The sequence below is a fragment of the Idiotropiscis lumnitzeri genome, chromosome 18 (genome assembly GCF_059441095.1).
Source record: "Idiotropiscis lumnitzeri isolate Australia: NSW breed Sydney's pygmy pipehorse chromosome 18, RoL_Ilum_1.0, whole genome shotgun sequence".
NCBI lineage: Eukaryota > Metazoa > Chordata > Actinopteri > Syngnathiformes > Syngnathidae > Idiotropiscis > Idiotropiscis lumnitzeri.
Window position 1 is genome coordinate 958,580 of NC_142408.1, and position 25,414 is coordinate 983,993.

A 25,414-nucleotide genomic window follows, 5' to 3' on the forward strand; every position below is an offset into this window, starting at 1 on the left:
AAAAACGATGACTCATCAATTCGATGTGCAACGAAGTGCAGTACCACCGCCGGTCTGTCGGGGTCGCCCTAGTTTTGCTCACCTTCATTCTCTGTTTTGGAAGTGTCCGACGGCATCCGGGCGCTGGGTCGGTCATGTTAACTGATTCTAATGTTACTATCCATGAAAAAACTTTAAATTTCAGATTTAATGCTCAAAATGGTCAATCTTGGGCTCACTCGAGTGGATGATGAGCTCGTAGCAAAGCACCCGGTGAGCGTTTACAATTTACCGTTTCGTATTTGCCTTTTGCTTTATTATACGCTCACGACACTGCGTGATTGGGATGTAAAATATAAATGAAAATATGCAATTTTCGCTATTCGTTGTAAGTAATTTTGTCTTTCAGGGTTTAGAACGTTATGCCGCCTGTCAGTCTCACGCATTCATGAAGGGCAGTGGAATCTTTGTTCTTGGTACGTAGATCCTGTTTTTTTTTGTTTTTTTAAAGTATTTTTTAACTCGTTTTACTAATTTGAATTTTTTTTCATTGCATTTCAGCACTGTTCTTTTGTTGACAAAATCTATCAAATTCGAGAGAAATAATTTCCAAGATAAACCTTTTAGCTACCACACGAGGGCAGAAGATACCTCAGGCATGTGTGGACAAAAATGTTGGGTCACACATTTGCAAACAATGTTCACTTCCACCAGTTAGCATAACTTGTCTTTGTAGCCTATCACTAAACAGTGGAAGCCGCTGCCACGTTTCCATAGATAATTGATGTGATATTGTTTCGATCTTCTCTACCAGGTGCTGTTGGCCTCTTTGCTCTCCAGAAGGTTCTACAAAAAAGACTTGCTTATCCCCTCCAGTGGAACCTGCTCGTTTCCATCTGTGAGGAATCAATGGAAAATTCCAACCAACCCCCTCTTTTCTTTCTAAGAAGTCTCCATCTCCATCTCTTGTCTCTCTCAGTGGGGTCATCGGTGGGCAGCTACGCTGTGACACGGTGGGAAACTCAGAAATGCTCCGACCTCTGGTTACTGCTCGAAACCGGAAAAGTCCCGGATAGATTCCCAACACAAAGTAATTCCCTTGCTGAATGTGCTGTACAATATGTATGACATAAGAGAGTGGTGCTTTGAGATATCTGTGACCGATTTTTATTTATTTATTTATTTATTTATTTTTGCTTTGACTTGCAACCACAAACCTTACGTTTACTTTTGTCTTTTAGAGCAGAAAAATGAAGAACCACCCGGGACTGGGACGACAAAATATGGCGATGTGATGGATTGAAAGCTTTTAAAAAGAACCATGTTATACAGTGGAGCCTGTCTGTTCCGGGGCTCTGGTCTCCCCTCAAGTACTGATTTTCACTTGGGAAATATAAGATATGAATCAATAAGCTGTTCCATAGTCAAATTGCCAATACTCATAAAACCTTTATTAACGGCACTTCAAATGTTTGAAGTCACATTATAACGTTCTTAACTATCATCTAAGCGTATAATGCGTAATCCATCCTGAACCTGTACCATAAAATCCGTTATGATTTCTCATATTTGCATGAAAAATGTGCTTTCAGACTTGACACCATCCTAACACAAGGATAAACAGATACACTGAAAGTCGGGGTTTAGTATTGCTCTATTTTTGTAGGCATCAGATATTAAGCTTATGATCTGGTATTACGTTTTTTGGGATGTGTTTGTTGGCTCTGTGATACATTTTTCACTGCAGTGTCACTCAGCAGTTGCTCAACAATGACAATCTGCTTGGATTAAAAGTCATAATGGGAATGTTATATATATGTACACTTCATTGTTCGTGTGAAGTTACTGTCTTAAATGACCCATGTGACTTCATTTTGTGAGTTACGCTGGGTACATTTGTGATTTTTCTTTTTAGATTTTATTTTATTTATAAAATGTGAAGAAATCCAAGGGAAAATAAAATGTGCGTGAGCATACTGCTGTTATGTTGTCTTGGTACGCTGATGACCGCACACACAAGGATTCGCTCTTGGAAATACGAAACCGATTCAACAATTATGATTGTAGATATTGAGCGTTTCCTGAACAGATGGGTGATGAGAAATTATTCTGAACACCGCCAACACCACAGAATAATCACTCAGGATAAACAATCTCTTGGTTTTGCGTATTGCCACTTGGTCATTGTAAATATTGCACAGGTTAGGCTAATCACTCGATAATCTTTTTGAAAAATCTGAAAATTAGCCATGCTAGTGAGTTGTGGAGGGGAACAAAGCGCCAATCCGGCCTGATTGTCGGTCGTGTTCTCCCACTTCAATCTAAACCAGCACATGTTCTGCCCCTTCCAACAATGCTGCCTTCCATGAGAAGTGATTGCAGCGATCAAAGGTCATGCTTTAACGCCCCAAGAACATGCAAAATGGCTAACTTGCTGAGCTGGCAGTGCGAGCTCACAGCAGTGGCGCGATGAACACGGTTTCCAAATAGAGTTTGGAAAAGAGAATGTTTGTGTTGGGTTGTGTTTTTATTTATTGGCTCCCGAGTGCAGCTCTGCATGAGCTCATCCTCCCGTTGCAGTAACTCAAATCTTCAAGACGGGAGCGTTTTGAACATTCCCTTTCGCACTCTGTCTTTCCGATGCAAGAATTGATGGAGCAAATCTCAAATCTCTTGTCACATGCACACAGAAGGGAGAAACAGGAAGTAATGAGGGAACCCGAGTGTCGTCGACGCCTGCGGAAAGCGGCTGCAGCACACTTGGCAACCTATGGCAGCTCCAAAATGCGGTACACACACATTTGAGCGTTTTACCTTCCTTGTTATCAATGTCAGGTGTCAGATTGTCTCTAAGAGATGACCTCTGGAAGAGTGATTTTTCCTCCCCGATCTACAAGAAAACGATCCGGGCCGACAATCGTAAATGTTGAACCTGTTCAATATTTACAATCGCAAATCAGAAATGTAAACTCATGAAGCTGGCGTGGTCACAAATACTGAATAGACGCAACTGCTTATGTTGAGTTATTCAACCCAATATTGTTGACAAGGAAATAAAATCAGAAAAGCCAACAGTTAGTCGAGCATCTACTTCGTGTTCGACTACGATACTCATTCCTTCTTTGTGTTTTATGGCAGTCTTGATGCAGTATTGGTACCAGAATAGATCTTGTTACGGCTGCGGTGTGCTTTGTTGATCACCTGGAGCATGACAATGCGCGGACTCTTTAAGAAATGTTCAAAATTGGTGTGTGTGTTTGTGTTTGCTCTTTCAATCTTTCCTTCTTAGTGTGGCATAAAACTGGACAACCCACTGTCATTCCACTGACACTGGCTCTAAAGAAATGCTCAAATGCACACGATCCTTTCACCCTATTAGACCGGGAAGACGTGTGCATGGGCATGACAGCAGAAGACGAGAGCACGGACAAGCGTTGGAGTCGAGCCATCTCGCTGTGACCTCTCTTCTTTTGCTGCCACTCACTTTCTTGGTTTATATAACAGCAGCTCACTCTCAGCCAGCCTGCAAAACACTTCAACGTTTTTGCAGTACCACGCTAACACAAGCGGCATGATGTGCAAGTGGTGAGCATGTTTGCCTTCCAGATCTGAGGTTGAGGATTCAAATCTTGACTACAGCCTTCCTGTGTGTGGTTTACAATACACAAAAACAAATTGAGGCTACTTGACCAGTTGCTCTATTTTATCTCCGCTGTATCCACAACCTCCAGCCATGATCGATTTCCACCCTATTTATTTGTTGACTCGAATAACCAGCACACGATTGATTACATGAAGGCAATGGATGATTGACATCCTTGGGGCGTCACATCAGCATTGTAGGACAATTCCAATATTATCGGATTAGATCAGGAAGGCTTTAAATGACGGGGAATACACTGTTGTTCCAACATGAGTCACTCTTGGACGTTTGCAAAACAGATGGAAGCAGAGTGAGCGTTCAAGTTCCGTAGACAGTAAGTAACTCAGGAAGGTGGAGTAGAAATATTTTCAGACAGTTTACTCCTTAAAGGCTTTGTGCTATCCAAACTAGTGGAATGGCATGAAGAGGCGGGGTACACCCTAGACTGGTCGCCAGTCAATCATTAATAAAAATAGACCGAAGATGAATGGTTTTGTAAATGTGAAAAATGCTACTTTAAAAAATACTATAATGTGTGTACGCATTTTGACTGCCACAATAATAAAATAATTTTCACAGAAACTATTTATTTGGCTCGCCTTTTTCTTTCTCTTGAGTATGAGCAGGATTTTTTTCAAATCATAGAGAAATTATAATCCCCCATATGACTAACGTCCCCACTCTGAGCAATGCATGTTTAACACAAAGCAACTCAAAATGCAGCATACCTCTGCTCTCCACCAATCAGCGCTCGGCTGTGGCGCTCCTCGACCAATCGGCGGGCTGGGTGCGCTCGCGCACATACGTTTGAAGGGCGGTGCTGGACTCCGCCGGAGGAGTGAGAGGAGTGTTAAAAAGTGAAGTTTCACGAGCCAACGCGGGATTAAACATGACGCCGAAGTTTTACATCTCTCTAAAAATTACGCGTGATAGTTTAAATTAAGACAAATTGTGTGTTTCGGTTTGTTAGTTTGTAGTTCTCTGACTCGTGGTGGTTTATGCTAACTGGACGACTTTAGTAAGTCATGGCTCTGATAGCCACGGAGCAGGGCAGCAAAAGAAGCGGCACATCGGCAATTTATGGCCGAGTTGGGCCCAGGAAAGACGCCTTTAACGGCAAAAGTCAACTTAAAGAGGGAGAGTATTCCACGGACGGACTGCCCAAAGCGTTTCTTCACAGCCTGCGGACCCTGTTTGACATCCTGGACGACGCTGGTCGCGGTTACGTCCACATATCCGAGATCGAGAGCCGCTGGCAGGGTGCCGACACTCGGGAGTTACCCGGCGGGGTGTTGAGCTGCCTCCGCCGGGTCACCCCTCCGCACGGCTGCCTCACGTTCGAACGTTTCGTGGCGGGGCTGCGCTACTCGATGCTGAACCCGGAGAACCGCTGTCAGATGAAAGCGCAGGCGGCGGTCCCTCCGCAGCCCGCCCCGCGGTCGGCATGCAGCCGGGTGGAGAACAAGGTTCGCCCGCTGGGGCCAAGCAACGTGACCAACATCCACCCGCATCGGGCGTTCTCCTTGATGAGCCGCCCTAGGCCGGAGGAAGGAGCCGGCCATCCCGCGTGCGGATCGGCAAGGTATGGTGCGGGCTATGAGAGACCAGGTCGTAGTCTGGAGCGGATCCCGGCCCCTCAAGAGGGGTCTTATCGGGTGGAGCCGGGTCACCTCTCAAAGCCACCCCAGCAGCAGCAGAGCCGGGTCAGGTCCATCGAGTCGCTGGCCCTGGAGTCACCACAGCTCCAAGCACCAAGTATGTGCAACCCGAACCATCTGTAACGTGTAAAAATGAATGAGCAGGTGAAGGGGGGGGGGTTCTTTGCCACAAATATGGCATTCATCATAAAAATGATATTAAAATGCAGGGGCAATTGATGTTTTTTAAACGCAATACATTTCTTGTATACGCAGGGATGTATATAATCAAATATATACAATAAGCGTTTTCATTTAGGAAAAAAAACCCAAACTGAAATATTGTGGAAAAAAATCTGAAATTGACCACATTTTGACACAAATGGTTTCAAATTGGTTTATTGTTTTAACAAGTGTTCCTCAAGCTTTTTGAGGGACTCCTGTTCAGCTTGTTGTAACTCACTGAGTCATTGGTGTTGTTAAAGCCGGCTTGATCAGACAAGTACCATCCTTTGGTGCCATGACCCTCGTGCTGCGGGACTGCCGATGGTCAATTCTCCCCCTGGTGTGAGGGAAATAACGCTTTAGGAGCCCCACTAGCTCATTAGCTCACTCGTACGTCTCCTCGGGTCACTCTCACGACCACGCTGGCTGGGTGTCACACACGCTCAACCCCCTGATGAGTTGCTTCGGGTTAAGTCTGATCGCCACACAGCCAGCCTGCCTCTAGGGTGGCACTCCCCCTCTCCCTGCTAACTTACTTGACTTGTTTGAAAAGTTTCCCGTGTTTTTTCCACCCGGCAGCGCTCGCTGGTTCAGACTTTTGCTACATTTGACTCTAACACAAACGGATCACCGGACCAGCGCACAATAGCGTCTAGTGTGTTATGCTGTTCAGTCCCATACAGTGTGTTTTATTTTCCCAATTTATCCAACCTGTATCGTGCCACTTTGCAGGAGAGGGTGGGGTGCGCACTTATTACCAAGATGACATTTTGGCGTCAACTTACCAAAAGCGTTTCCAGAAAACTTTTACTTGTGCACTTTGTTGGGACGTTCAGCATCCTCAATTTGCCAAATTTCGGGCATCCTCATACAGAGGACAGAGCAGCACTTGTCCATGCTATAATCTCTTCCATGCCGCCAAACCCAGTAGGATTAGTCCAGATTACAGGACGCAGGTCAGGCCTTGCCAAAAGCATGACAGCTGTGAAATCTCCCACCAAAAACTCCTGCCAGAAGTTCACTTTCTCCTGGAGGTTGGACATGTAACAGAGTGGCAGGCCCAACAAAATAGGCGTACTTGAATACACCTCACTTTACTACTCGATGTATTTTGACTCGTTATAGTCTTAAAAAAAAAAACATCAAGACTCTCAGTCTTGAGGTGTTACTAATTTATCCCCGTCGCCTCCGAAGAGGCGAACACTTCTCAGACAGTTCAAGAGCGTTAGTAGAAAGCAAGCAAATTTTCTGCTGCCTAACGTGAGTGTGATCGTGTTTTGACTAGTATTGGAACATAAAATGTATTCTTCTTTCAAATGCATTTGCCGCACTGTTCTGATGGACTTGTTCTGGGTGCAATGGGTCAAATAGATCTCACATGGGGACTACTCTGACTATTTATTAAGCCTCTTTGTCCCTTGTGTATTTTACAAGAGAATATTAAGGCCACACTGAAAATAAACAAACAATTACACTAAGAGATTAAAGTCATAATCTTATGAGAATACAGACATATTTCCCTTGCACCAAAAGTTTTTTTTCTAGAATAGTGGTATTATTCAAAGAATAAAGTTGGATATTTTCAAAATGAAGGTCCATACTTTGGTGATTAAGTTTTTAAAATGATAAGTTTTTAACATGAATGGGGGGGAAAAATCTTCCACTGTGGCCCAAATCCTTCTTCATGTGTCCATATGGAATGGCGCCCTCGTGTGGTGACCGCTGGTAACATTTGTCCCCTTCCTGGTGTTTGGAGATACCTTACTGTCCGGTGTTGCTCCACAAATAACCCATCATTGCTTCCGCGTGTGCAGGTGTTGCCAAATCCGGTTTGCCCCGATCCCAAAGTGAGTCTGCGACAGGCTTCAGCGGAAGCTCCAAACGCCACAACCGCGGTCGGGAGGAGCAGAGGCGCCACACAATCGCCAACGGAGTGGACTACGAAATGGTCGGTGTGCTAAAATGGCATTTTTACACACAAATATGACCTTCACATTTAAGTCATCAGATGTCTATGAGGAGCTGTTAGTCATTTTTAAAATTCTTTTTAGTGTGTCCCCCTCCCAAAGTCACCGGGAATAGGCCCCAGCTCACCTGCGATGCTGCTCGATAGAAAGTGGGCCGATGGATTGTACTGTACACAAAGCAACTCGTGTCACTCGTGGAGAGAATAGAACAACAAGAGAAAAGTCCCATTCGACTTCCTATTGGCTACCCCGTTCCCCTCCCAGCTCGTCCCTCCCCCATGAGGCGCAACTCCCACCCTCCGTCTCTCTCCCCCCTTGCCTTCCACCATTTTCCCACCTTCCCCCGCAGTCCTGATCTCCTTCTTTCTCCTCGCCGGTATCCCCTTCGCCTCTGCTTCCGAGGTGGCCAACCGACTCCCCGGCTCCCCCTTCTCTTCCTCCTCTCCCCACCCTCCCTGCCCCTCTCCTCCTCCTCCCCCTCCCCAGTGTCCCTCCCACCGAGGCTGACTTTGCTGCCCCAATGGTAGCGAGCCGGGTCGGGCTCAGGGGCCCGGTGGATGTGGAGGAAGCCGGCCCGGCCTGGACGGCGGTGTGGGCCGCGTACACCACCGTCTTCATCCCGCTCAGCAGCAGCCTGTACAGTAGCAAGGCCGTGCACTTTTTTCTGTGGGTGAGTAGGCGGAGGCCAAAGTGGAGTGTCAACTTTTTGTGAGGAGTTTAGTCAGAAAAAGGAGCGGTTTTAACGTGTGGTTTAATGTTCTGACGTGTGGTTTAATGTTCTGACAGTATTCTGTGTGAACGAGTGCAACTTGGGATCACAGGCAAGACTTTCTTGGTTACTCGTACCACTTGCGGTGCACGGGCTCCCTCTGGTGACTCTTTGTACAGTTCGGTTGTATTGAACTTTTTAGTGTACTTCATCTTAGAGGTGCAACGATTAATCAAGTATTCAGTTCATCAGTTATTTTTGAGAATTGACTAATTGTTTCGATACTTTTTGAAAATTATTTTGTCCAAATGCTCCGAATTTCTGTAGGCCGATTTATTCTTTAAAAAACAACGGTCATCATTTTCGCCAATTTTCTGACATATTTGGGACCAAATCAGTAACTGAATCTTATTTATATATATTATACACACACACACACACACATTTAAGACCTTCTTTCATCACCGTTAAATTTGGGCATTGTTTAATGCCTTTGGGCCGCTGTTGCATTGTCGCTCTTTCCTCCATTGTGTCGAGCAGCCTGTGCAACTGTTGTACTATTATTGTGTGTGTGGCGTGTATTTATGTGCCGGCTGGGGTACACACACACAGCACTTTCGACTCTCTGCCGCTCTCTGTTTTTGGCACATTCATTGACACGAGCTCCCTCATCTCACCACTAACGCACTCGCTTGTCTGCCTTATTTAGACACAGACCGACAAATGACTTCTGCTCTGATGTTGTTGTTTAAACGTGGGATGTGGGGATGGAACCATGTCAGGGACACATGGCGGGGAGACGGTGGGGGTGGCTGAATGCCAACGATGAGGCCAGGACTGTGAAGCATGGACAGCCAGGTCAGCACAACTCTCGTAGACACAGAGGGGTGGCCGTAATTGAGGCGCTCCATTCTTGGTTTGTTGCGCGGTTGCCATGACGCTGGACCGATGGCTCCTCTTGACATTGTTCAGGATTCAGTCGGACTCTGCGTCTTTGTCTGCGCCTTCTTCACAAAAGAGTTTCTTCTCAAGTTGTGGAGTTTGTGCTCTTTGCTTCGCCCTCAAAAGCTCATTTGTGTTTTGCAGCTGAAGCAAATGAAGGAGCTGGAGCAGGAGAAGGACTCGCTGCTGGCCGGCCTGGAGGTGGTGGAGCGCGCCAGAGACTGGTACCAGGGTCAGATCCACAATGTCACCGAGAGGCAGCGGCAGGTCGGGCAGAATTCCCAATGCACGGTGAGTGAAGACCTGTCAGAATCCAAAACTTCCATGACACATCGTGCAGCGAGTTTAAGCATTTTTCCAAATGTTTTTATTGATTTTGAAGGACTTTTTCACTGAAGCCAACCAGAGTCGCATCAACATTCTTATTCCCAAATTACAAGAAGTCAACCGGTGCCTCAATGACCTTATTTGCTGCACTGGAATGGTGAGAATCAACCTGACGCGCAAAACACATAAAATTACTGTCCTATATCGGACCGAAAGTATAGTTTGTGGTAAGCTACAGTTTGGCTCACGCTGAACTCTCATTTTTTTTTTTCCCCCAGTCACCCTTCCCTTCTTGCGGCGGTCAAACGGCTGCGCTCTCAACGACCTCCCAGCCTCCGGTTCCTGCTCCACCTCAAGCCATCCTGAGACTGAAGGACCAGAACAGACTCCTCACACAGGTTCCCCCCCAAGTCCATTCCTCCAATCCTGCGTTGTTGTTTTCGTTTTGGGCCACCTGAGTTTTATATCCTTCTTTCCTCCTCCTCGTCCTCCCCCCACGAAGGAGGTGACCGAGAAGAGCGAGCGCATCGCCCAACTGGAGCAGGAGAAGTCGACGCTGATCAAGCAGCTGTTCGAGGCGCGTTCCCGCAGCGTCCAGGACACCAGCACCATGGACTCCACCTTCATCTGACCTTTTCCGCTGCAGGTCGGATTCGTCAGACTGACATCGTTGTTTACCCGACTGAGCCTTTGTGGCAGCCATGCACCTTTTTTCCACACCCCTTCACTGCACCTTGCAACGTCGCCACTCCACAAGCTAACTGTGTATTGCAACAGGCAGAAACACTCCAAGCCACTCACCTCCGACCTCTTAATTGTCTTTACTGTCGTCCCTCCACCGCACCCAATGTATCGTTTAGACTGTAAATAGCACAAACTATGATCCCACCACACTTAAATCGAGTTTAAAACCTACCTTGCATTATTGAGTATGTTCAATAAGATTTGATTTTGTAGAAATGAACTAAAGGTGTGCATGTGCATTCACATGCAGCAAAAACTCCCTGCAACTTCCACTAACAACCCAGGCTAAACTTAGCTTAGATTCCACAGAAAAAAACTCACATTTGTGAATAGTAAACTGCGGTGGGATTAGTGTACTCTCGTAGAAAGCAGCAGAATCTCATTTGAAAAACCGCATAATGTTTGATGCAAATCATCACCTTTGTTTTCAGTTTTAAGTTTGGCCCCTTCATTTCAAACATACATTTTACTCTCCCCTCCCCCTCTTATCACCCAACTTCTACAATGACTCTGGTTGGAGTGTTTTTTTTTCTTTAAAAACAAAAGGTTTTTATATTCAAGTAGCATGTTCAATGTGTTGTTTTTGTGAGATGATGATGGCGATGGAGGAGGGGGGAAGTCAGTCTTCAAGCCAACGTGATGTCGATCCAGAGGCGGAGGAGAGAAATTTGAAAGTTTGCACGCGGAGGAAAGTGGAAGAAGTATTCGGTGGTTTGGGACATTTTTAAAAACACCTTTTGGCTCTTTTCAGAATGCAAAAATCCCGTTTTTGTCGTCTACGTGACTGCATGACCCGCAAAATTTTTCCTCTGAAGAAGTGTAGCCCTCCAATACTTTTACACGGAAACTATTTAGTTTGTTTCTGGCCGTAAAATTATTATAAGCTCTAAGTGTATACAGAAAGCGTATGGTACTTCCGGGACGTCTGCATATAACATAGTTATATAGCATTGAATGTTTAGTTTCTTTTGCTGCTTCAACTACATAATGTGAGTGAAACTCTTCACCCCCCTCTTGCTATCACAAGTAGTTCAACTTAGAATGAAATGTCAAATAATAAATGCGAGCAAACAGGGTGACTATGCGTCCTTGCATTCTTTTTGTTTCTTACACACGTGAGGTGCAGCCACTTGGAAAAAAAGTACTTTCTTTTAATTAGCTACAGTGTATTGTTAATCAGGACACTGAAATTAGTCAACATTTTCTTTTTATCTATTCAGAGAAATTAGGAAATATGTGATGACTTAAAAAAATGCATACTTTAAATGAAGAACATGGCCACGCCCCCCTCTGCTCTCTCCATGGTACTGCAGAGTCGTTAAAGGGAACCATTACAAACTCCTTTGGCAATCCTTCTACTTTCCTTGCTTATGCACGGCATAAAAGCACCAGTTCTGATATTTACAGAGACTGAAGAGAGAATCAGTAGACATGCACATTTATTTAGATGAGGATTTTTTTTCAACTGTAGGCGATGTAACCACAACATGTTTTATTCTTTGGAACGCGGCTGCTCCGAGCTACGTATACGCCGCTCAATGGAGCGTTCCAATGCGGCCATATTGTTGGCTGAACATTGACGCCCCGCAATGCACATCGTTCAAGAAGACCACCTCCAAGGTTCAAATTGACGCCACGACGCTGACAGCTTCATGAATTGGCTGCAAGTGGTGGTGGACGCGAACGTGCATGAGTGGCAACAGCCAGGCATCCTTGGCACCAAGTCACCGGTAAGAAGCTAATTTTGTTGCACGAACCTCGTCCGTTTAGCGACCAAAAGCTAATTGCTGCCCTGAGCAGCGCTGTTACTTTTAACACCGTGTTACCCATGGGGGGGCGGAGGAGGTGTACTCATTCATGCCTGCCTGCCTCCTGACATTTAACAAAAGATTAGCGTAGCTAAATGTCTGAAATATAACTAGTCGGGGTTTGCGTGAGCCCGTGTAAGCGGAAAAGCGATCGGCATGGTATTTTTGATTTTGCCTCCCCGCTATGACGTAGATGCTGAAACGGTGATGCCTTTTCATGTTTAATCCTATTTCTTCTTCATTACTTTCTTGCCCTGAAGCGATGACGTCACAATGAAAAGCACGTGTCATGTTCGACAGAGTTGCATTTGAAACTGAACTGCACATTTTAATTCTCATCATGCACTTTAGGAAGGCTAATTTTCCTTATTAAACAGATCCATTTTTTTTTTAAATTTATTTTTGGGATGCCATCCTTCTGTATATGGCGACCATTAAAAAAACCAAACATGTCAGCCTGGCGTAACACTCACCAAAGTGTTACGGTGAATTGAATCATGAGTGATTTCATGCACGGTTGCATCAGTTGTTTACTGCCGTCAATTTTCCGTCAGGCCCCGCATTGCTTGGTTGCATCATTGCCAATCGGTGTCGAATGGATGACGGCTTGCCACGACATGTCGGCCGCGCTTCACCAAACTCGACCACTCTATTTTGTTCTTTTTATAACGCATTGCTCCCACCGGACGTCCTTTCCCACCTTCACTCAAGTGTCATTGTTCTGAACCATTTTTTTTTTTTTTTTTATGTTTCTTTGCAAGGATGCGTGCGCGAGGGCCCAAAGAGACATGGTGGCGGGCTTCGGACACTCTGATTGGATGACAGAATGGGAGCAGGATCCCTCAAGTGTTGCTGCGTCTTCCAAGAAGGATTTCATTTGTTGAGGCTCAAGCTCACAATACGGAAGGCTCACTTTGATTCATTCAATCGGTAAGTGGATATTGTTTGCATACTTGATGGAATGTTAGTCTTTGAACTGGAATAACAACTCAGACCTGCGTGATGTTTGGACACACTTTGTCGTCTTAGACAAGGAGAACATTTTGGATTGGTGTTTTTTTTTTTCCATGTCATGATTTTACTCTCATAATGTATTTTGTTGTACTTATCTGATTATTCCTCCTCATACCACTCGGTGGAAATTCTGACACTTTTTTTCACAAAAATACTCCGGTTTCGGTGACAATGATGACAAATCGTCAAATAAAATAGATTGAGTTATATTTGATGTCACCTTGAGATGTTGCCTCTGGTTTACTAGCGGATATAAATTGTGCAGAAGACTTGCAAGAAGTTCATAAAGTGCCATGTGGCAACTACTTTTACGACTGCAAGTGCTGCCACACACACACACACACACACACACACACACTTGAGCAAGTGACGCTTTAACGATAAAGTGGAAGTTGAGGAGCGGTCAGTGCCGCAGCGACGGGCGGTCGGGATCACTCGTTGACATGAATTAAAGGTAAGAAGCGGCTTGGATGATGAAAGGATCGCAATGATCATTCTCTTTTTTTATTTACAGTCAGTTTGAACATGTTAATGGATTCATATTCAGGACTAAAAGAGCGCTAAAGGTACTCTGTGTCACAAATAACGTCCGTCCAGTTACATTTTTGGCATAGCATTAGAGGGAGGAAGTACTACTACTACTACAGCTAATCATTATTTAATATCACACATTGTGAAAATAATCTGATTAGGTAAATAAAAAAATATCAAATTAAATAATGAGGAGTATTATAAATAAAAACTGTACTTTGGTTTGAAGTATTTATCGTAAAGCATTTGAGCAGCTATCTATCCAACCATCCATGCATCACATACCATCATCATCATCATCATCATGATCATGCTGCTCTCAACTGGAACGCATAAAAGATTACAATTATTGAAATATCTTATTTTTACTTTGTTACAAATGCATTTTACGGTTTCTTTCTTTCAAGTTGAGTTTTGCTAGTTGAATAATAATCGCGCTTATTAAACGTGCTTTCACTCTCAATCAATTTTTCCCCAAAATAGCTTATAATTCCAAACGGATTATTTTTCTCCAAAATTGCTCAGCCATGGGTTTCCTCTCGCTCAACTCGTCAGCGCTGCTCATCTCTCAGCGGCCCTTCAACGCCACGCCGTGGGAACAGACGGTGTACGAGGGCTGCCGCGACATGCCAGCCGTGCTCATCTGGTACCTGGGCCTGCAGTTCATCAACATGTTCCTGGGCATCCTGGCCAACATCATGGTCCTGTGGCTCATCCGCAAGAACAAGGGCGATTCGTCCACATCGGACATCTTCATCCTGCACCTGGCCGTCCTGGACGTGCTCTTCTGTCTCATCCCGCCGCTGGAGCTGGCCAACATCGTGTTCCTCACCACCAGCAGCACCTGGTACGTGTTGCGCTTCTTCTACGGCATGAAGGACTCGTCGCCGCTCTTCCTCTCCTGCATTTGCCTGGACCGCTACGTGGCCGTGGTGCACCCCATCACCTTCACCGAGCTCAAGGACCGCCAACACCGGGCCGGCCTCGCCATGCTGGTGTGGCTCGTCACGCTTGCCTACGCCGCCGCCAAGTGTGTGGGCCACATCGTCAACTTTGAGAAGGTCTCACATCATATTCTATAAGTAGATACAGCATATAGAAGTGTGTGTGTGTGTGTGTGAAGTGTTTCCCAACCTTTTCTGAGTCGAGGTATGAAAGATTCCACCCCCAAAAATCATTGAACATATCATACAGAATATGAGCGATTAAATATCCTTTCTTGATCCCCAAGGGGGAAATTTCCTGAATTAATTATGTTTTTGATATTTACCTGTGCCACGTGGTTAACCTGGAGAAGGTTTTCACCGCCATGATCCTGGCCGCCTTCGCTTTCATGGTATTCTGCAACATCGCCATCCTGTGGGTGCTGCGCCAGTCCGGGCCTGGCCGGGACGAGATGCACCCGGTGAAGAAGCGAGCCTTCAAGATGGTGCTCATCATCCTCGCCATCATCGTCTTTAACTACTTCCCGCCGGTGGCGCTCTTCCCCTTCCAGCACTACTTCTCACCTAGCGTCTTCCGCTGTTACGTCCATTACGTGGCCTTCGGTCTGATGGACTTCAGCAGTAGCATCCAGCCCATGCTCTACTTGTCTAAGGAGAAGTTGGAATGTCCCGGCTGCTGCCGGGCCAACGTCACACACCTCCAGTAGTTTTCACATTGTGAACGTAGTTGGGAGACTTAGGTGCACTCCACTGACATCTGATACAAGAGCCTTGGTCTTTGATTTTGCCGTAAAACTGAAGTCACACCACAATAATCGTGCTGATTTTGAGCAAACTGACCAATTTTATGTTCTATTAATCTACAGCTCTTGTGCTGGATGGCATTAGATGATGCGCCTAATGTTGTGGTCAGTGACAATATAGATTGTGCATAGTTTGATGTATTGAATGCATGTATATAAAAAAAGTGAGTACGTTTTTGTGAATTTTCTGCATATTCAATTTGGTTTATTATGACATACCTTGTGCGATAATTACAATAAAGCAGACTGAAAAGTTTTTCCCCAATCTCACCGAAAACTAATAAACTACTCATTTAGTACCGTTTCATATAAATAAAGTTGTATTGTATTGTATTGTATTCCAGTATTTGGAAATACATGTTCAAATACAAATCATTTCATCTCAAACGGCACTGTTCAATAAATGTTGATTTATTTTTTTGGTGTGTGTTTGTATGTAAAAATAACTACATCACTATATTTGGGCATTAAACGACAAAAACATTCCAACTCTGCTTGGTGAAATCTATGGACGAACATAACAAGTCTCAGTCGCGCCAAAGTGACGTCACGCTGACGACGTCTGTTCTGTTTTCAGCTGCCCATCCAGTGCGAAGCTCCAGCGCGCCCTCTGCAGGCTTCGACGGCGAACGACCCAACTGTAGCCACGTCGGAGACGCTAACAATTTATGGTGCCACACACCATTATTAGGAAGCACGCTGAAAACGTTGTTCCAATAGCAAATTTGTGCTCCACGTTGTCCCTTTTTGACGTCGCCGTTCCCGACATTTTAATGTAGCCTCGGAAGCCGACGGCGAAGGTCACTCCAACCGCAATGATGCCGACATAAATGCTAGGTAATGCTACATTTTTTAATCTCGATGCTAATCATGCTAATGATTCTGATGCTAAGTGATGGAGTAAAGTCACTTTTGGAATGTGCCTATTTTGTCACCTGTCTGTCCACCGGTAGAGAAATTGTATGAATTGCATAATGCCCCTAAATGTTACGTTAATGACGTCCGAATGAAGTGGAATGTCGACGGCGAGGACGTGTAACCGTAAACGAAATATTGAACGTGCTCATCGTTGATGTAAATTTAAAAGTGTGTTTGAAATGAAAGCGGCACTAACAACACAGTTTATGTAGCACTTTATAAAAGGTAGTTAAATGCTGTTTGTGTATTGCTAGACGCGCGATATTTGCGCACGTTGAATAAAAAGAAACAGCTAAATGCGATTGTAGAGTTTGAAGCATTGCAGTATTTTATAATTATTACGAATTATATGTGCATATTGCTACCAGACTGTCCGTCCATCCAGCTATCTAGCCATTCATCTTGCAATCTTCCAGGAAGATGTTGTAACGTGATGAAAACAAATTCACAATTTTTGCACGTTATTATGTTTAATAATGCAAATTCAGTTTTTCATCCGTTAAACCGCTGAGGTAATTGGTAAAATAATCTAGAAATATTCAGCACCTGCAGAGCTTAACACATGAGTCCCCAGACTCCAGTTTGAGAACCACTGATTTGAGGCTATTTTCATTGTCACTTTGAACCTGGACCGACACCTTCTGGTTTTGCCACATCATGATTACTACGAGTGTTGTTTGAAGGAATGAAGTTGAGCCACTCCCCTCACCTGACTTGTGCGTGTTCGTTTTCATAAATAGTGTGCGTGCGTGCGTGTGCCTTCAGGCCCCATGGGTGTAGGCTGAACCTCTCAGGTGTCTTTTCGCCTGAATCATTGGCCAATCATAACCAGCCCTTTCTTCCTCTTTGCAACTTACAGCCTCCTCCTAGCTCTTCTCTTTCCTCCCCCCTCCCGACTTTTGGCAGCCATATCTGTTGCGACAAAACGAGAGCTCTCATCTATCTGTGGAGGAAACCCCTAAACGAGGCCCACGTGCAAGCGACAACACCCTCTGACATGCTGCTCGGCGCAGAGAGCGGCCGTGCAGCTAGTTCGTGGCAACCAGCAGGTAAAAATTGTGATTTTTTTTTTGCGTTCTTCCTCTGTGAAAGCATGTAAGAAGCCATGTCTGTTTTCTCTTCCTCCACCCACTAGATGAAAAGCCCAAAAGCCGGGTGATCATATGATGCTGTTTTTACGAACCCGCGGGGTGGTAAGTCACACTTTATCTCCTCTAAAAAAAAAAAAAAATCCTCCGAATGAGCTGTTTCCTGGCTCTTGTTACATGAGCAATAATAGTTAAGTGTGCAATAGAAATTAGACGCTACACACCGCTGTTGCCCCTCTTCCTCTTTTGCTTTCCAACATGCTGTCGGTTTGTTAAAATATTTTGACTTCTCCTTGAATATGTGTCAACTGAAATCTCAGGTCTCTATTGTGCTCTAGAAACTTCCAGACCAGGCCAAACTTGCTCTTATTAGAGTGTTTTGCGGGAAATGACATTGAGCGAGTTTATTATTTGCTGTAGAGGCCTTTCTAATGTTTTGTACCACAAGTGAGGCTAAATTAGGTGAACGGAACATTAAAACAACTCCCAGTCCGACACGGCACCGCCCTACACCACTGTAACAACTACAAAAAAAAAACAAATAAACACATCATTTGATTAAAACGTCTCTGAAAGTGAATATTATCTTTGATATTCTTTTGTTACTTTACATGATGCATTTGTCACATGTCCAAGTTATATTATCTTCTAAAACACTAACTTGTGAGTAGGGATAAACGATGAATCAAATTGAAATCGACATTGCAAGATAGTAGAATGCAATTTTCAAATCGCTAAGGCTACAATTTGAGAGACTGTGGCTGCTTGGAACAAATTAATGGCATTTTTCAATGGAGAAAATCGCTTCAATTAATCAGATTTTTTTTGTTAAATTCAATCTTTTGATGGGCTCGCTCACGCTTCTAATCGTGATGTGACATGCATGCATACAAAGCTTGAAATCAAGTGAAAACAAACTCAGGTGGCGCAGTGTTTTACAGAAGAGGTGTCATCACGTCATCGTCGTGTTTAACAAATGAACCTCAAATGTCCACTTGATTTTTTTTTTTTTATGCTTCAGGTGGGATTCATTTAAAGTCAACTAAAAAAGTAACGTGTTCCTCTAAACAACTTTGCAGATTCACTGACGATTTTGAGGAGTCTTCCAAGCGTTCTTCCCCACCTACGCACAATTTTCTTCCAGTAATTCATATCTTTATTGTTGTGTTTAGGAACCCCCAAAAAATGTGGGCCCTACTCATTAAAAAAGTTACCACCATATTTAAGAGAATGCATGAGTGGTGTGGTGTAGGAATTGTAATTTATTTTTTTATTCGACTCCAGTCAACCTTAAGACGGGCGAACATGAGCTAGAACGACATTTGAAATACGGCCACTTCTCTTTTTTCCCGACTCAGCCATTACAGAACAACAAAAGCACTTCGTGCACCCAGCAGGAAGTGAGAAGTGAGCGCACGCAGGAAACGCGGTGAAGGTTTCACCCGGATGTCGGTTGCGTGACGCTCGCTGGGGTGTAATAAGGAGAAGCTGCAGGATAAGAGATGTTTAACGCTGGCTGCCAGTTGCTTTGTGTTGACAACCTTGGCGACAGATGCACTTGCTTCTGCGTGGACAGCGCGCGTGGCAGCGGCCGTACGAGCGCATGCCGTGGCGATAAGACGTTTAAAAACACGCGCGATGCAGACGGCTCCTCTGCCGATCTGCGACGCTTTGACTTTATCTCCCTTGCTCGCTCTGAGGTCAGATAGGGATTTGAAATCCAGCCAGATTATGAAAAACAAACTGATTTAAAACCTGACACGAGACAGTCGAGTGACCGCGTTCATAATTTTGAAAAAGTCAGTACGGCACGGCTTACCTTGCGCGAGGCCACCACTTGTGTATGTGAAAACGCTGTTATTGAACATCATCGCCGTTAAAACCGCAAATGTCTTTCCAGTTTGACTTGGACATGATGGTGCTTTGGCAGTCGTTTGAAGGTTGTTCTCAAATTTAATCTCTAACGAGACGGAGCATGCTTTTCGCAAGTGACGTACTCGTTTTCCTAACTTGCTACAATGAAAAGAAACGACTTTTAAGGCCTTGAAAGTGGCCTTCAAGTCAATCACATCTTCATTGTTGTATTCTGCGGTGGTGAATTATTGCAAACTCAAATTCTAAATCGTTGTGGCGTGGACAATTTGCTTCCCTCACTTACGCAAGTCCTCTGCCAGTCACATGAATCGCAACGATACAGACCCACTGTTTATTTCCTCATCAGACTTTTTTTGTCCGTCCTGTATGCACTCCTTCCCTCTGGGAGATTCTCACCACTATTTTTATCGCGATGAACCTTTTTAAGCGAATCTTTGTTTTTATGCAACCTCCAGCAAGTGTCACATGTTCTCCTCGATGGCAGATAAGTGAGAGGCACGCTACTGCCTAAGAAGAAGCAACTTTGGTGGGAGACGCCGATGGAGGAGGACCGTCTGGGCTTGGATTCGACTGATTCGGACCCGCGGCGGCCTCGTGATCATCAGCACTTAAACGGAGAGGCGAAGGCTGAAATAAAGGAGACAATATGGCTCATGCGACCGGTGAGCTGCAGCGCTGTCGCCGCCGCGCTTTCCTTCGCTACTGCGCCGTGGGAGATTCCTGACGGCGTGGCAGAGAGGCCGTCTTTCCGAATCGACTGCGACTCTGGGGCCGGTATTTCTTCATCGCTGCACGAACCGTTTCACGGTGATGAAGTGGAGCACAGAGAGCAACAATACTTGACGGGAAATGACTTCAAGGTTGGTTCGTCATGCTCTTTTTTTGCCATCAAATTGGGCAAATACTTTGCAATATTTGGCACAACCAAATTCCAGTAACGTCAACGAGCAGATTTTAAGGGGGAATGTTTGAATGTCTTTGTCTTATGTTGTATTGTGTCAGTGTGGGGGGAAAAAAGAAACGCCGATTAATTGTTCGGCACCTGCTGCGCTGTGTAATGCCATCTCATGTCGGCTGCCAGGATGGCCGAGTGGTCTAAGGCGCCGCGTTCAGGACCCAGTCTCCCCAGGAGGCCTGGGTTCGAATCTCGAATTTCCCCATTGTGGGACTAATAAAGGGCAAATTATTATTATTATTATTATTAAACGAGAGCCACGCTCACCGATATATTTTCCGCCTTATTTTGGCTCGGGAATGGAGCACACAGTCGGACACGAATGGGAACACTTGCAAGTTGCGACTCTGACTCCACCTCATGACAACATTCACTCGTTGACACACTCCAACCGTTAGTTTTGGCTCATCGTCTTCCTGAAACACATTTTCAGTGTTCTTGATTTGACAGCGCATGTAGTTTTAATGGCAACGGACACATTGAGACACATTTCAGTATGATGCCGTGTAAACTCCAAATAGCATATGTAGGTGAGCAGTGAAGTCGATGTCAGCGTGATGATTTGCATGGCCACCTCAGTTGTTCCCCATTCATGATGCCCACGTTAAAAGTACTTTAGTGGGTGGAATGAATGTAGCGGAAAGAGCCCCGTTTGCCGCCTCTCATATTGCATCCGCAGTCACATGTTGTGCATGATCGATGACCCGCGTTGCAATTTTTAGCCATGTGATGCCGCAGCGGGACAGGAGCTGACGACACAACAAAGGGAACATTCAGCGCATCAGTTCTTAGACGACAGTCAAAACGGTACGCATCGCGCAAAGGTTCATTTACTTGCAAGAAAATAGAGCGCACGGTTTGTTGCTATTACCTGTTGGGCGAGACATGAAAGTGATTTGCATCCCTTTTTGACACAGCGGTTGTCTTGAAGTGTGACTCAGAGGAAGAGGAGGACGGCGTCACATTCGATGCGGTTAGTAGCACTGTGGATTTACGCACAAAAGAACCACGGGAGGAGGAGACGAATGTGGCGATGACGGGACGCGCCGACTCAGCGGGAGACCAAAATTCATTTCAAGGTCCCAAGATGGCGGATGGAAGCAATCAATGCGTCTCCAACACTGCGTGAGTATTTGATTGCATTTTTAGTCTGGCTGGGTGAGATAAATAATATAAGACAATAGGCTCAAAATAAAATAGATTGTTTTTTTTTATCATTATAATTCAATGTGATTTGTACTTTTTAGGGAGGCATCTGCACAGCCAAAGCAAACTGACAATACTGGTCCAACCTTAAAGGTACTTGCTGCAGGAAGCCAAAGTCAAAAGGTTCCAGTAGCCGATGATGCGGAGAGAGAACCACACAAGTCCTCACAGGAAAACGGACTGCCTCCGAAACACCGTGAAGACTCGGTGATGCAATTGGGGCAGCTTCAACTTGAAGAAGAACCACAATCTTCCATCCGCCTTTCGGAATCTGCTGTCAAAGAGAGCAGACAATCCGCCTCTTTGATACTCAAGGTTTCAAATCGGACCCGAATGGCACACGAGGCCCAGGACGTCGCAAGCGCCCTGAACGGATCTGGGCCGGTACTGGTGGCGAACGGAGAGCCGAGCAGAAGCGCCGAATCTGAGACGCCTCGCATGAATGGAGGCGATATGGACCGGGAGAAGGCGTTTGGACTCGCTGAACGTCTCTTTAAACTGGATGGGATCCAGCGCGTGGATGTGGTCAAGCACTTGGACAAAGAGTAAGAACAAATACAGAATATTTCCGCACTCTAGTCAACTCAGAATAATGTCATACACTGACCCTGTGTTTATTGGCCCTCATGAAAATTGTCAGTATTTTTTTGTACCACGAGAGGCAGCCCGCCTACCACACTTTGAACTCATATGATATTCATGAAGTTGTTCCTCGTGTATCTCGATAGCAACTCTTTCAGTCGTGCTGTTGGCGAGGCGTACCTCAGGTTCTTTGACTTTACTGGACAAACTCTGGATCAAGCCCTGAGGTGAGCGTGACGAAGCCAGAGCGAGATGTCCTCAAGTCGTGGTGAATATGTTTGTCATTCCCTTTTTGCATGTTTCAGGTCTTTTCTTCAAGTGGTCATCTTGCTGGGAGAGACGCAGGAGCGCGAGCGGGTGCTCCAGCATTTCGCCGGCCGCTTCCATCAGTGCAACCCGGATGCCTTCTCCTCACCGGGTGGGAATCGATCTCACTTCCTTCCCGACTTCACCTGACAGACCCAACGCACGCTCAAATGTCACACCTTTCATCTTCCTCAGGGGCTGTGCTCGCCATCACGTGCGCTCTGATGCTCCTCAACACGGACCTGCACGGACAGGTGGGCAGCACTCTTGAGCTGAACGGACCCTGAGCGGCGGCTCTGATAATCAACCTTCACTCGTGTTTTCTCAGAACATAGGGAAAGCCATGTCCTCGTCCAGGTTCGTGTCCAACCTGGAGGGCATGAACGACGGTGAAAACTTTAGCAAGGATCTGCTCAAAGTAAGAACTTGCAGTCGAATTGTTTTGAGATCTGGAAAATGATTGTTCCTGTTTTTTAATGCGCCTTACAGAGTCTTTACAACTCCATCAAGAGTGAGCCGCTGCAGTGGGCCGTGTGAGTACTAGTTTATGAAAACTCTGCCGAAAATGATTGGTGAGCGAAATGAATCTTCAAGCGGCGTCTCTCCAGTGACGAGCAGGAGCTGACCTCGGCCTTGATGGAGGAGGTGGACGCGCCGCTGCGCTCCAAGAGCAACCCCTTTCAGGACGTCCCCCACGACAAGGCGGCCCCCGTTGTAAAGCAGGGCTTCATCCAGAGGAAGCTCCACGCCGATATTGACGGCAAGCGCAGTACGTGATATACAAAGTTGACCACCTTACCAACTTGGAGCCACACTGAAGCGTTGCGTTTGTGTTGTCAGCTCCTTGGGGGAAGAGGCGCTGGAAAACCTTTTTTGGCGTGCTGAAGGGAATGGTCTTGTACTTACAGAAGGTCAGTAACGTTAATCTCTAAATGCCATTTCGGATGGTGCAATTATGGAAGTTGTGGGGCTGAAACGATTAATCGAATAACTCGAATAATTTGATGGACAAAATGTCAAAGTAAAATGTCTGCTGCAACGCTTCACCTCGGTGATTTTTCCACATGAACTGCAGTCTTCTGCACACCTCAAGTGCTTATTTTGTTGCTTAATAATGCTTTACGCTATTACTCATTCAAATCATCATTTGTGTGTGTCAGGATCACAGCAGGGGCGAGCAGCAGAGCAGCGAGGAGGTGGTTAGCGTCCATCACTCGCTGGCTGAGCCGGCGGCCGACTACACCAAGAAGCCGCACGTTTTCCGTTTGCAGACTGCCGACTGGAGAATTTTCCTATTTCAAGCGTCGTAAGTCTGGCAGGAATTTAATGTTCACGGTGTTGCATGACCATCACTCGGCGTCATTCCTTTTCTCAGATCCAAAATGGAGATGACCTCGTGGATCAGCCGCATTAACTTGGTGTCGGCACTTCACTCCGCCCCTCCGTTTCCCGCTGCCGTCGGCTCCCAGCGGAGGTTCTGTCGACCCATCCTGCCTGCCTCGCAGTCCGCACACACTCTAGTACGTTTCTTACTGTCATCAATCAAAGTGTCTTAATGTACCAACTGGGTGATTAATTGTCAATATCGATCTGTGTTTTCATGACAATAGCGGCCACCTAAAAGTGCCAAATTTTCTCCAAAACGAACGAGGCGCCCTATAATGCAATGCGGAGCAGCAAATTCCATAGAGCTGTACTTGTCTGACTTTCTTGAGCACTCCGCCTGACCAGCTTGGGGCATTTTACGCTGCGTGTGAGCACCCTCTGTTGGTCAAGTTTGAGACTGCAACACACTGCAGAATTGACCGAGATAAATACATCGTGTGAGCACTCTGTTTGAGACAGTCCCTTGACTACGGACCATCATGTACGTGCGGGAAAAAGACGGGTAATGGGGCCGCTGTCCTCGATGTCGTAGTATGTATTATCATTTGCGTTATTGCAAGCAAAAAACATCACAGGAAAAAAAACTCATGACATCTTTCTAATGACATTGTTTTCTGTAATAGAGGTGAATTTATTGCTTACTTGGGAAGCAGACCTTTTAAAAAATAATTGCATATTGAATAGCAATCACAATATTGAGGGGGAAAAATGTCACCATTAGTTTATTTCCTGCTTCCTGTGCAGGAACGCCAGCTACAGTCTCACGCTGGAATGCTGGAGTCCTTCAAGACAGACCTGTCGTACCTTCAGCAGAACCCACCGGAGGGCAAAAAGGCTCGAGGCAAGGAGATGGAGGAGCACCGCACCAGGGCCGAGTACCTGCAGCACGAGGTAGCGACGCCCGGCGGCCGTGTCGGAGAAGCAAATGGCGTTTCGGAATCACGAGCGACATTTTGCATGTCGCCCGCAGATATGTCGCTACGAGAACTACACACGCGTGCTGGAGGCTTGGAAGGGTGTCGAGAAGACGGGTGACGGCGCCCTCATTGCTGCCGTCCTCAGCTTGTTCGACAAAGCAATGTGCGCGTCACCGGTGGCCGAGGAGGGAGAAGAAGAAGCGGACGAAGGCCGCTTGACAAAGTCGCACTCCAGCCCCTCCCTCGACATGGAAATGGCGCCGCAGAGTGCCATCAAAATCAAACGCAACGTCTCCGAAAGATGGACTTACCGGAGAGTCGCGCCTCGGTTGAATAAGGACGCCTGACCGCAAGATGCCAATTGTTTATTCCTGGTACAAACTGAAACTCGACCACTCGAATCCTTTCGTTTTTTTCACCTCGTGCACTTTGACCAAAATTTACCTCAGGGATTCCCAAGCGCAAAGAACCTGATTCATTTGTTTAGCGACCAAAAATGTGTGGACCTGATTGATTGATTTATCGTATGCTGTTTCGAAATAGTTGAAATGGGCCTACCTGGTTCGTGACCACTAGGTGGTGCTGTGTGTTCAAGTCGGAGCTTGTAACGATTGCACTTCATTTTGTGTGAACTCATTGTGTCAATTTTATTTTTGTTTTGTCCATATGATGGGTCCACTTTCAGATGTTTTCAATTTGTCACGTGCTGGAGATGTATTGTTTTTTTTTCAATATGTTGAAATACTCATTTTGGTACCAAACAAATATTTTTTGGCATCTTATGTCATAATATCTGCTTAAAAGACTCTCATTTAATGTGTCAAAGAATTACAATGAAGGACTGATTCTTTTTTTTCCCCCACCAAAAATTTTTCACCTGAATTAAAAAGTTTGTGTCATATCTTCAA

General features: G+C 45.5%; 4 protein-coding genes across 5 annotated transcripts; all 4 read left to right on the forward strand.

The window, feature by feature from the left end:
• The first annotated feature begins 86 nt into the window (after positions 1-86).
• Positions 87-1,955, forward strand: tmem141 (transmembrane protein 141). The gene is made up of 5 exons (XM_088281775.1): positions 87-252; positions 389-455; positions 794-877; positions 959-1,069; positions 1,221-1,955. The coding sequence occupies exons 1-5, from the start codon at positions 190-192 to the stop codon at positions 1,280-1,282; spliced, it is 387 nt and encodes a 128-aa protein (XP_088137901.1). The 5' UTR covers positions 87-189; the 3' UTR covers positions 1,283-1,955.
• A 2,491-nt stretch (positions 1,956-4,446) lies between these two features.
• sapcd2 (suppressor APC domain containing 2) lies at positions 4,447-11,252 on the forward strand. Its single transcript, XM_088282230.1, has 6 exons — positions 4,447-5,377; positions 7,299-7,432; positions 9,247-9,393; positions 9,485-9,586; positions 9,708-9,827; positions 9,932-11,252. The coding sequence occupies exons 1-6, from the start codon at positions 4,648-4,650 to the stop codon at positions 10,058-10,060; spliced, it is 1,362 nt and encodes a 453-aa protein (XP_088138356.1). The 5' UTR covers positions 4,447-4,647; the 3' UTR covers positions 10,061-11,252.
• Positions 11,253-12,086: 834 nt separating this feature from the next.
• Positions 12,087-15,569, forward strand: hcar2 (hydroxycarboxylic acid receptor 2-). 2 transcript variants are annotated; one of them, XM_088281737.1, is made up of 3 exons: positions 12,087-12,911; positions 14,052-14,587; positions 14,824-15,569. In XM_088281737.1, exons 2-3 carry the CDS (start codon positions 14,054-14,056, stop codon positions 15,175-15,177), a joined length of 888 nt encoding a protein of 295 aa, XP_088137863.1. In that variant the 5' UTR covers positions 12,087-12,911; positions 14,052-14,053; the 3' UTR covers positions 15,178-15,569. The 2 variants fall into 2 exon arrangements, with proteins under 2 accessions (XP_088137863.1, XP_088137864.1); XM_088281738.1 differs by having other exon boundaries at positions 14,082-14,587.
• A 285-nt stretch (positions 15,570-15,854) lies between these two features.
• Positions 15,855-25,414, forward strand: LOC148318841 (PH and SEC7 domain-containing protein 4). The gene is made up of 18 exons (XM_088281828.1): positions 15,855-16,110; positions 17,051-17,240; positions 17,327-17,384; positions 19,639-20,014; positions 20,832-20,916; positions 21,027-21,234; positions 21,357-21,860; positions 22,044-22,124; positions 22,203-22,315; positions 22,399-22,457; positions 22,532-22,621; positions 22,693-22,736; positions 22,812-22,972; positions 23,044-23,114; positions 23,364-23,509; positions 23,579-23,723; positions 24,334-24,480; positions 24,560-25,414. The coding sequence occupies exons 4-18, from the start codon at positions 19,694-19,696 to the stop codon at positions 24,851-24,853; spliced, it is 2,469 nt and encodes an 822-aa protein (XP_088137954.1). The 5' UTR covers positions 15,855-16,110; positions 17,051-17,240; positions 17,327-17,384; positions 19,639-19,693; the 3' UTR covers positions 24,854-25,414.

What these genes read in the sequence shown, in the direction of transcription:
- hcar2 (XM_088281737.1), top strand. Translation starts at nt 14,054, where the DNA reads ATGGGTTTCCTCTCGCTCAACTCGTCAGCGCTGCTCATCTCTCAGCGG. An exon ending in ACATCGTCAACTTTGAGAAG is followed by an intron (nt 14,588 to 14,823) that starts GTCTCACATCAT and finishes AACCTGGAGAAG; the next exon opens with GTTTTCACCGCCATGATCCT.
- LOC148318841 (XM_088281828.1), top strand. Translation starts at nt 19,694, where the DNA reads ATGGAGGAGGACCGTCTGGGCTTGGATTCGACTGATTCGGACCCGCGG. An exon ending in TTAGCAAGGATCTGCTCAAA is followed by an intron (nt 22,622 to 22,692) that starts GTAAGAACTTGC and finishes TGCGCCTTACAG; the next exon opens with AGTCTTTACAACTCCATCAA. An exon ending in CCGAGTACCTGCAGCACGAG is followed by an intron (nt 24,481 to 24,559) that starts GTAGCGACGCCC and finishes TGTCGCCCGCAG; the next exon opens with ATATGTCGCTACGAGAACTA.
- sapcd2 (XM_088282230.1), top strand. Translation starts at nt 4,648, where the DNA reads ATGGCTCTGATAGCCACGGAGCAGGGCAGCAAAAGAAGCGGCACATCG. An exon ending in ACGGAGTGGACTACGAAATG is followed by an intron (nt 7,433 to 9,246) that starts GTCGGTGTGCTA and finishes TGTGTTTTGCAG; the next exon opens with CTGAAGCAAATGAAGGAGCT. An exon ending in GGCAGAATTCCCAATGCACG is followed by an intron (nt 9,394 to 9,484) that starts GTGAGTGAAGAC and finishes TTGATTTTGAAG; the next exon opens with GACTTTTTCACTGAAGCCAA.
- tmem141 (XM_088281775.1), top strand. Translation starts at nt 190, where the DNA reads ATGCTCAAAATGGTCAATCTTGGGCTCACTCGAGTGGATGATGAGCTC. An exon ending in CAGTGGAATCTTTGTTCTTG is followed by an intron (nt 456 to 793) that starts GTACGTAGATCC and finishes CTTCTCTACCAG; the next exon opens with GTGCTGTTGGCCTCTTTGCT. An exon ending in GGATAGATTCCCAACACAAA is followed by an intron (nt 1,070 to 1,220) that starts GTAATTCCCTTG and finishes TTTGTCTTTTAG; the next exon opens with AGCAGAAAAATGAAGAACCA.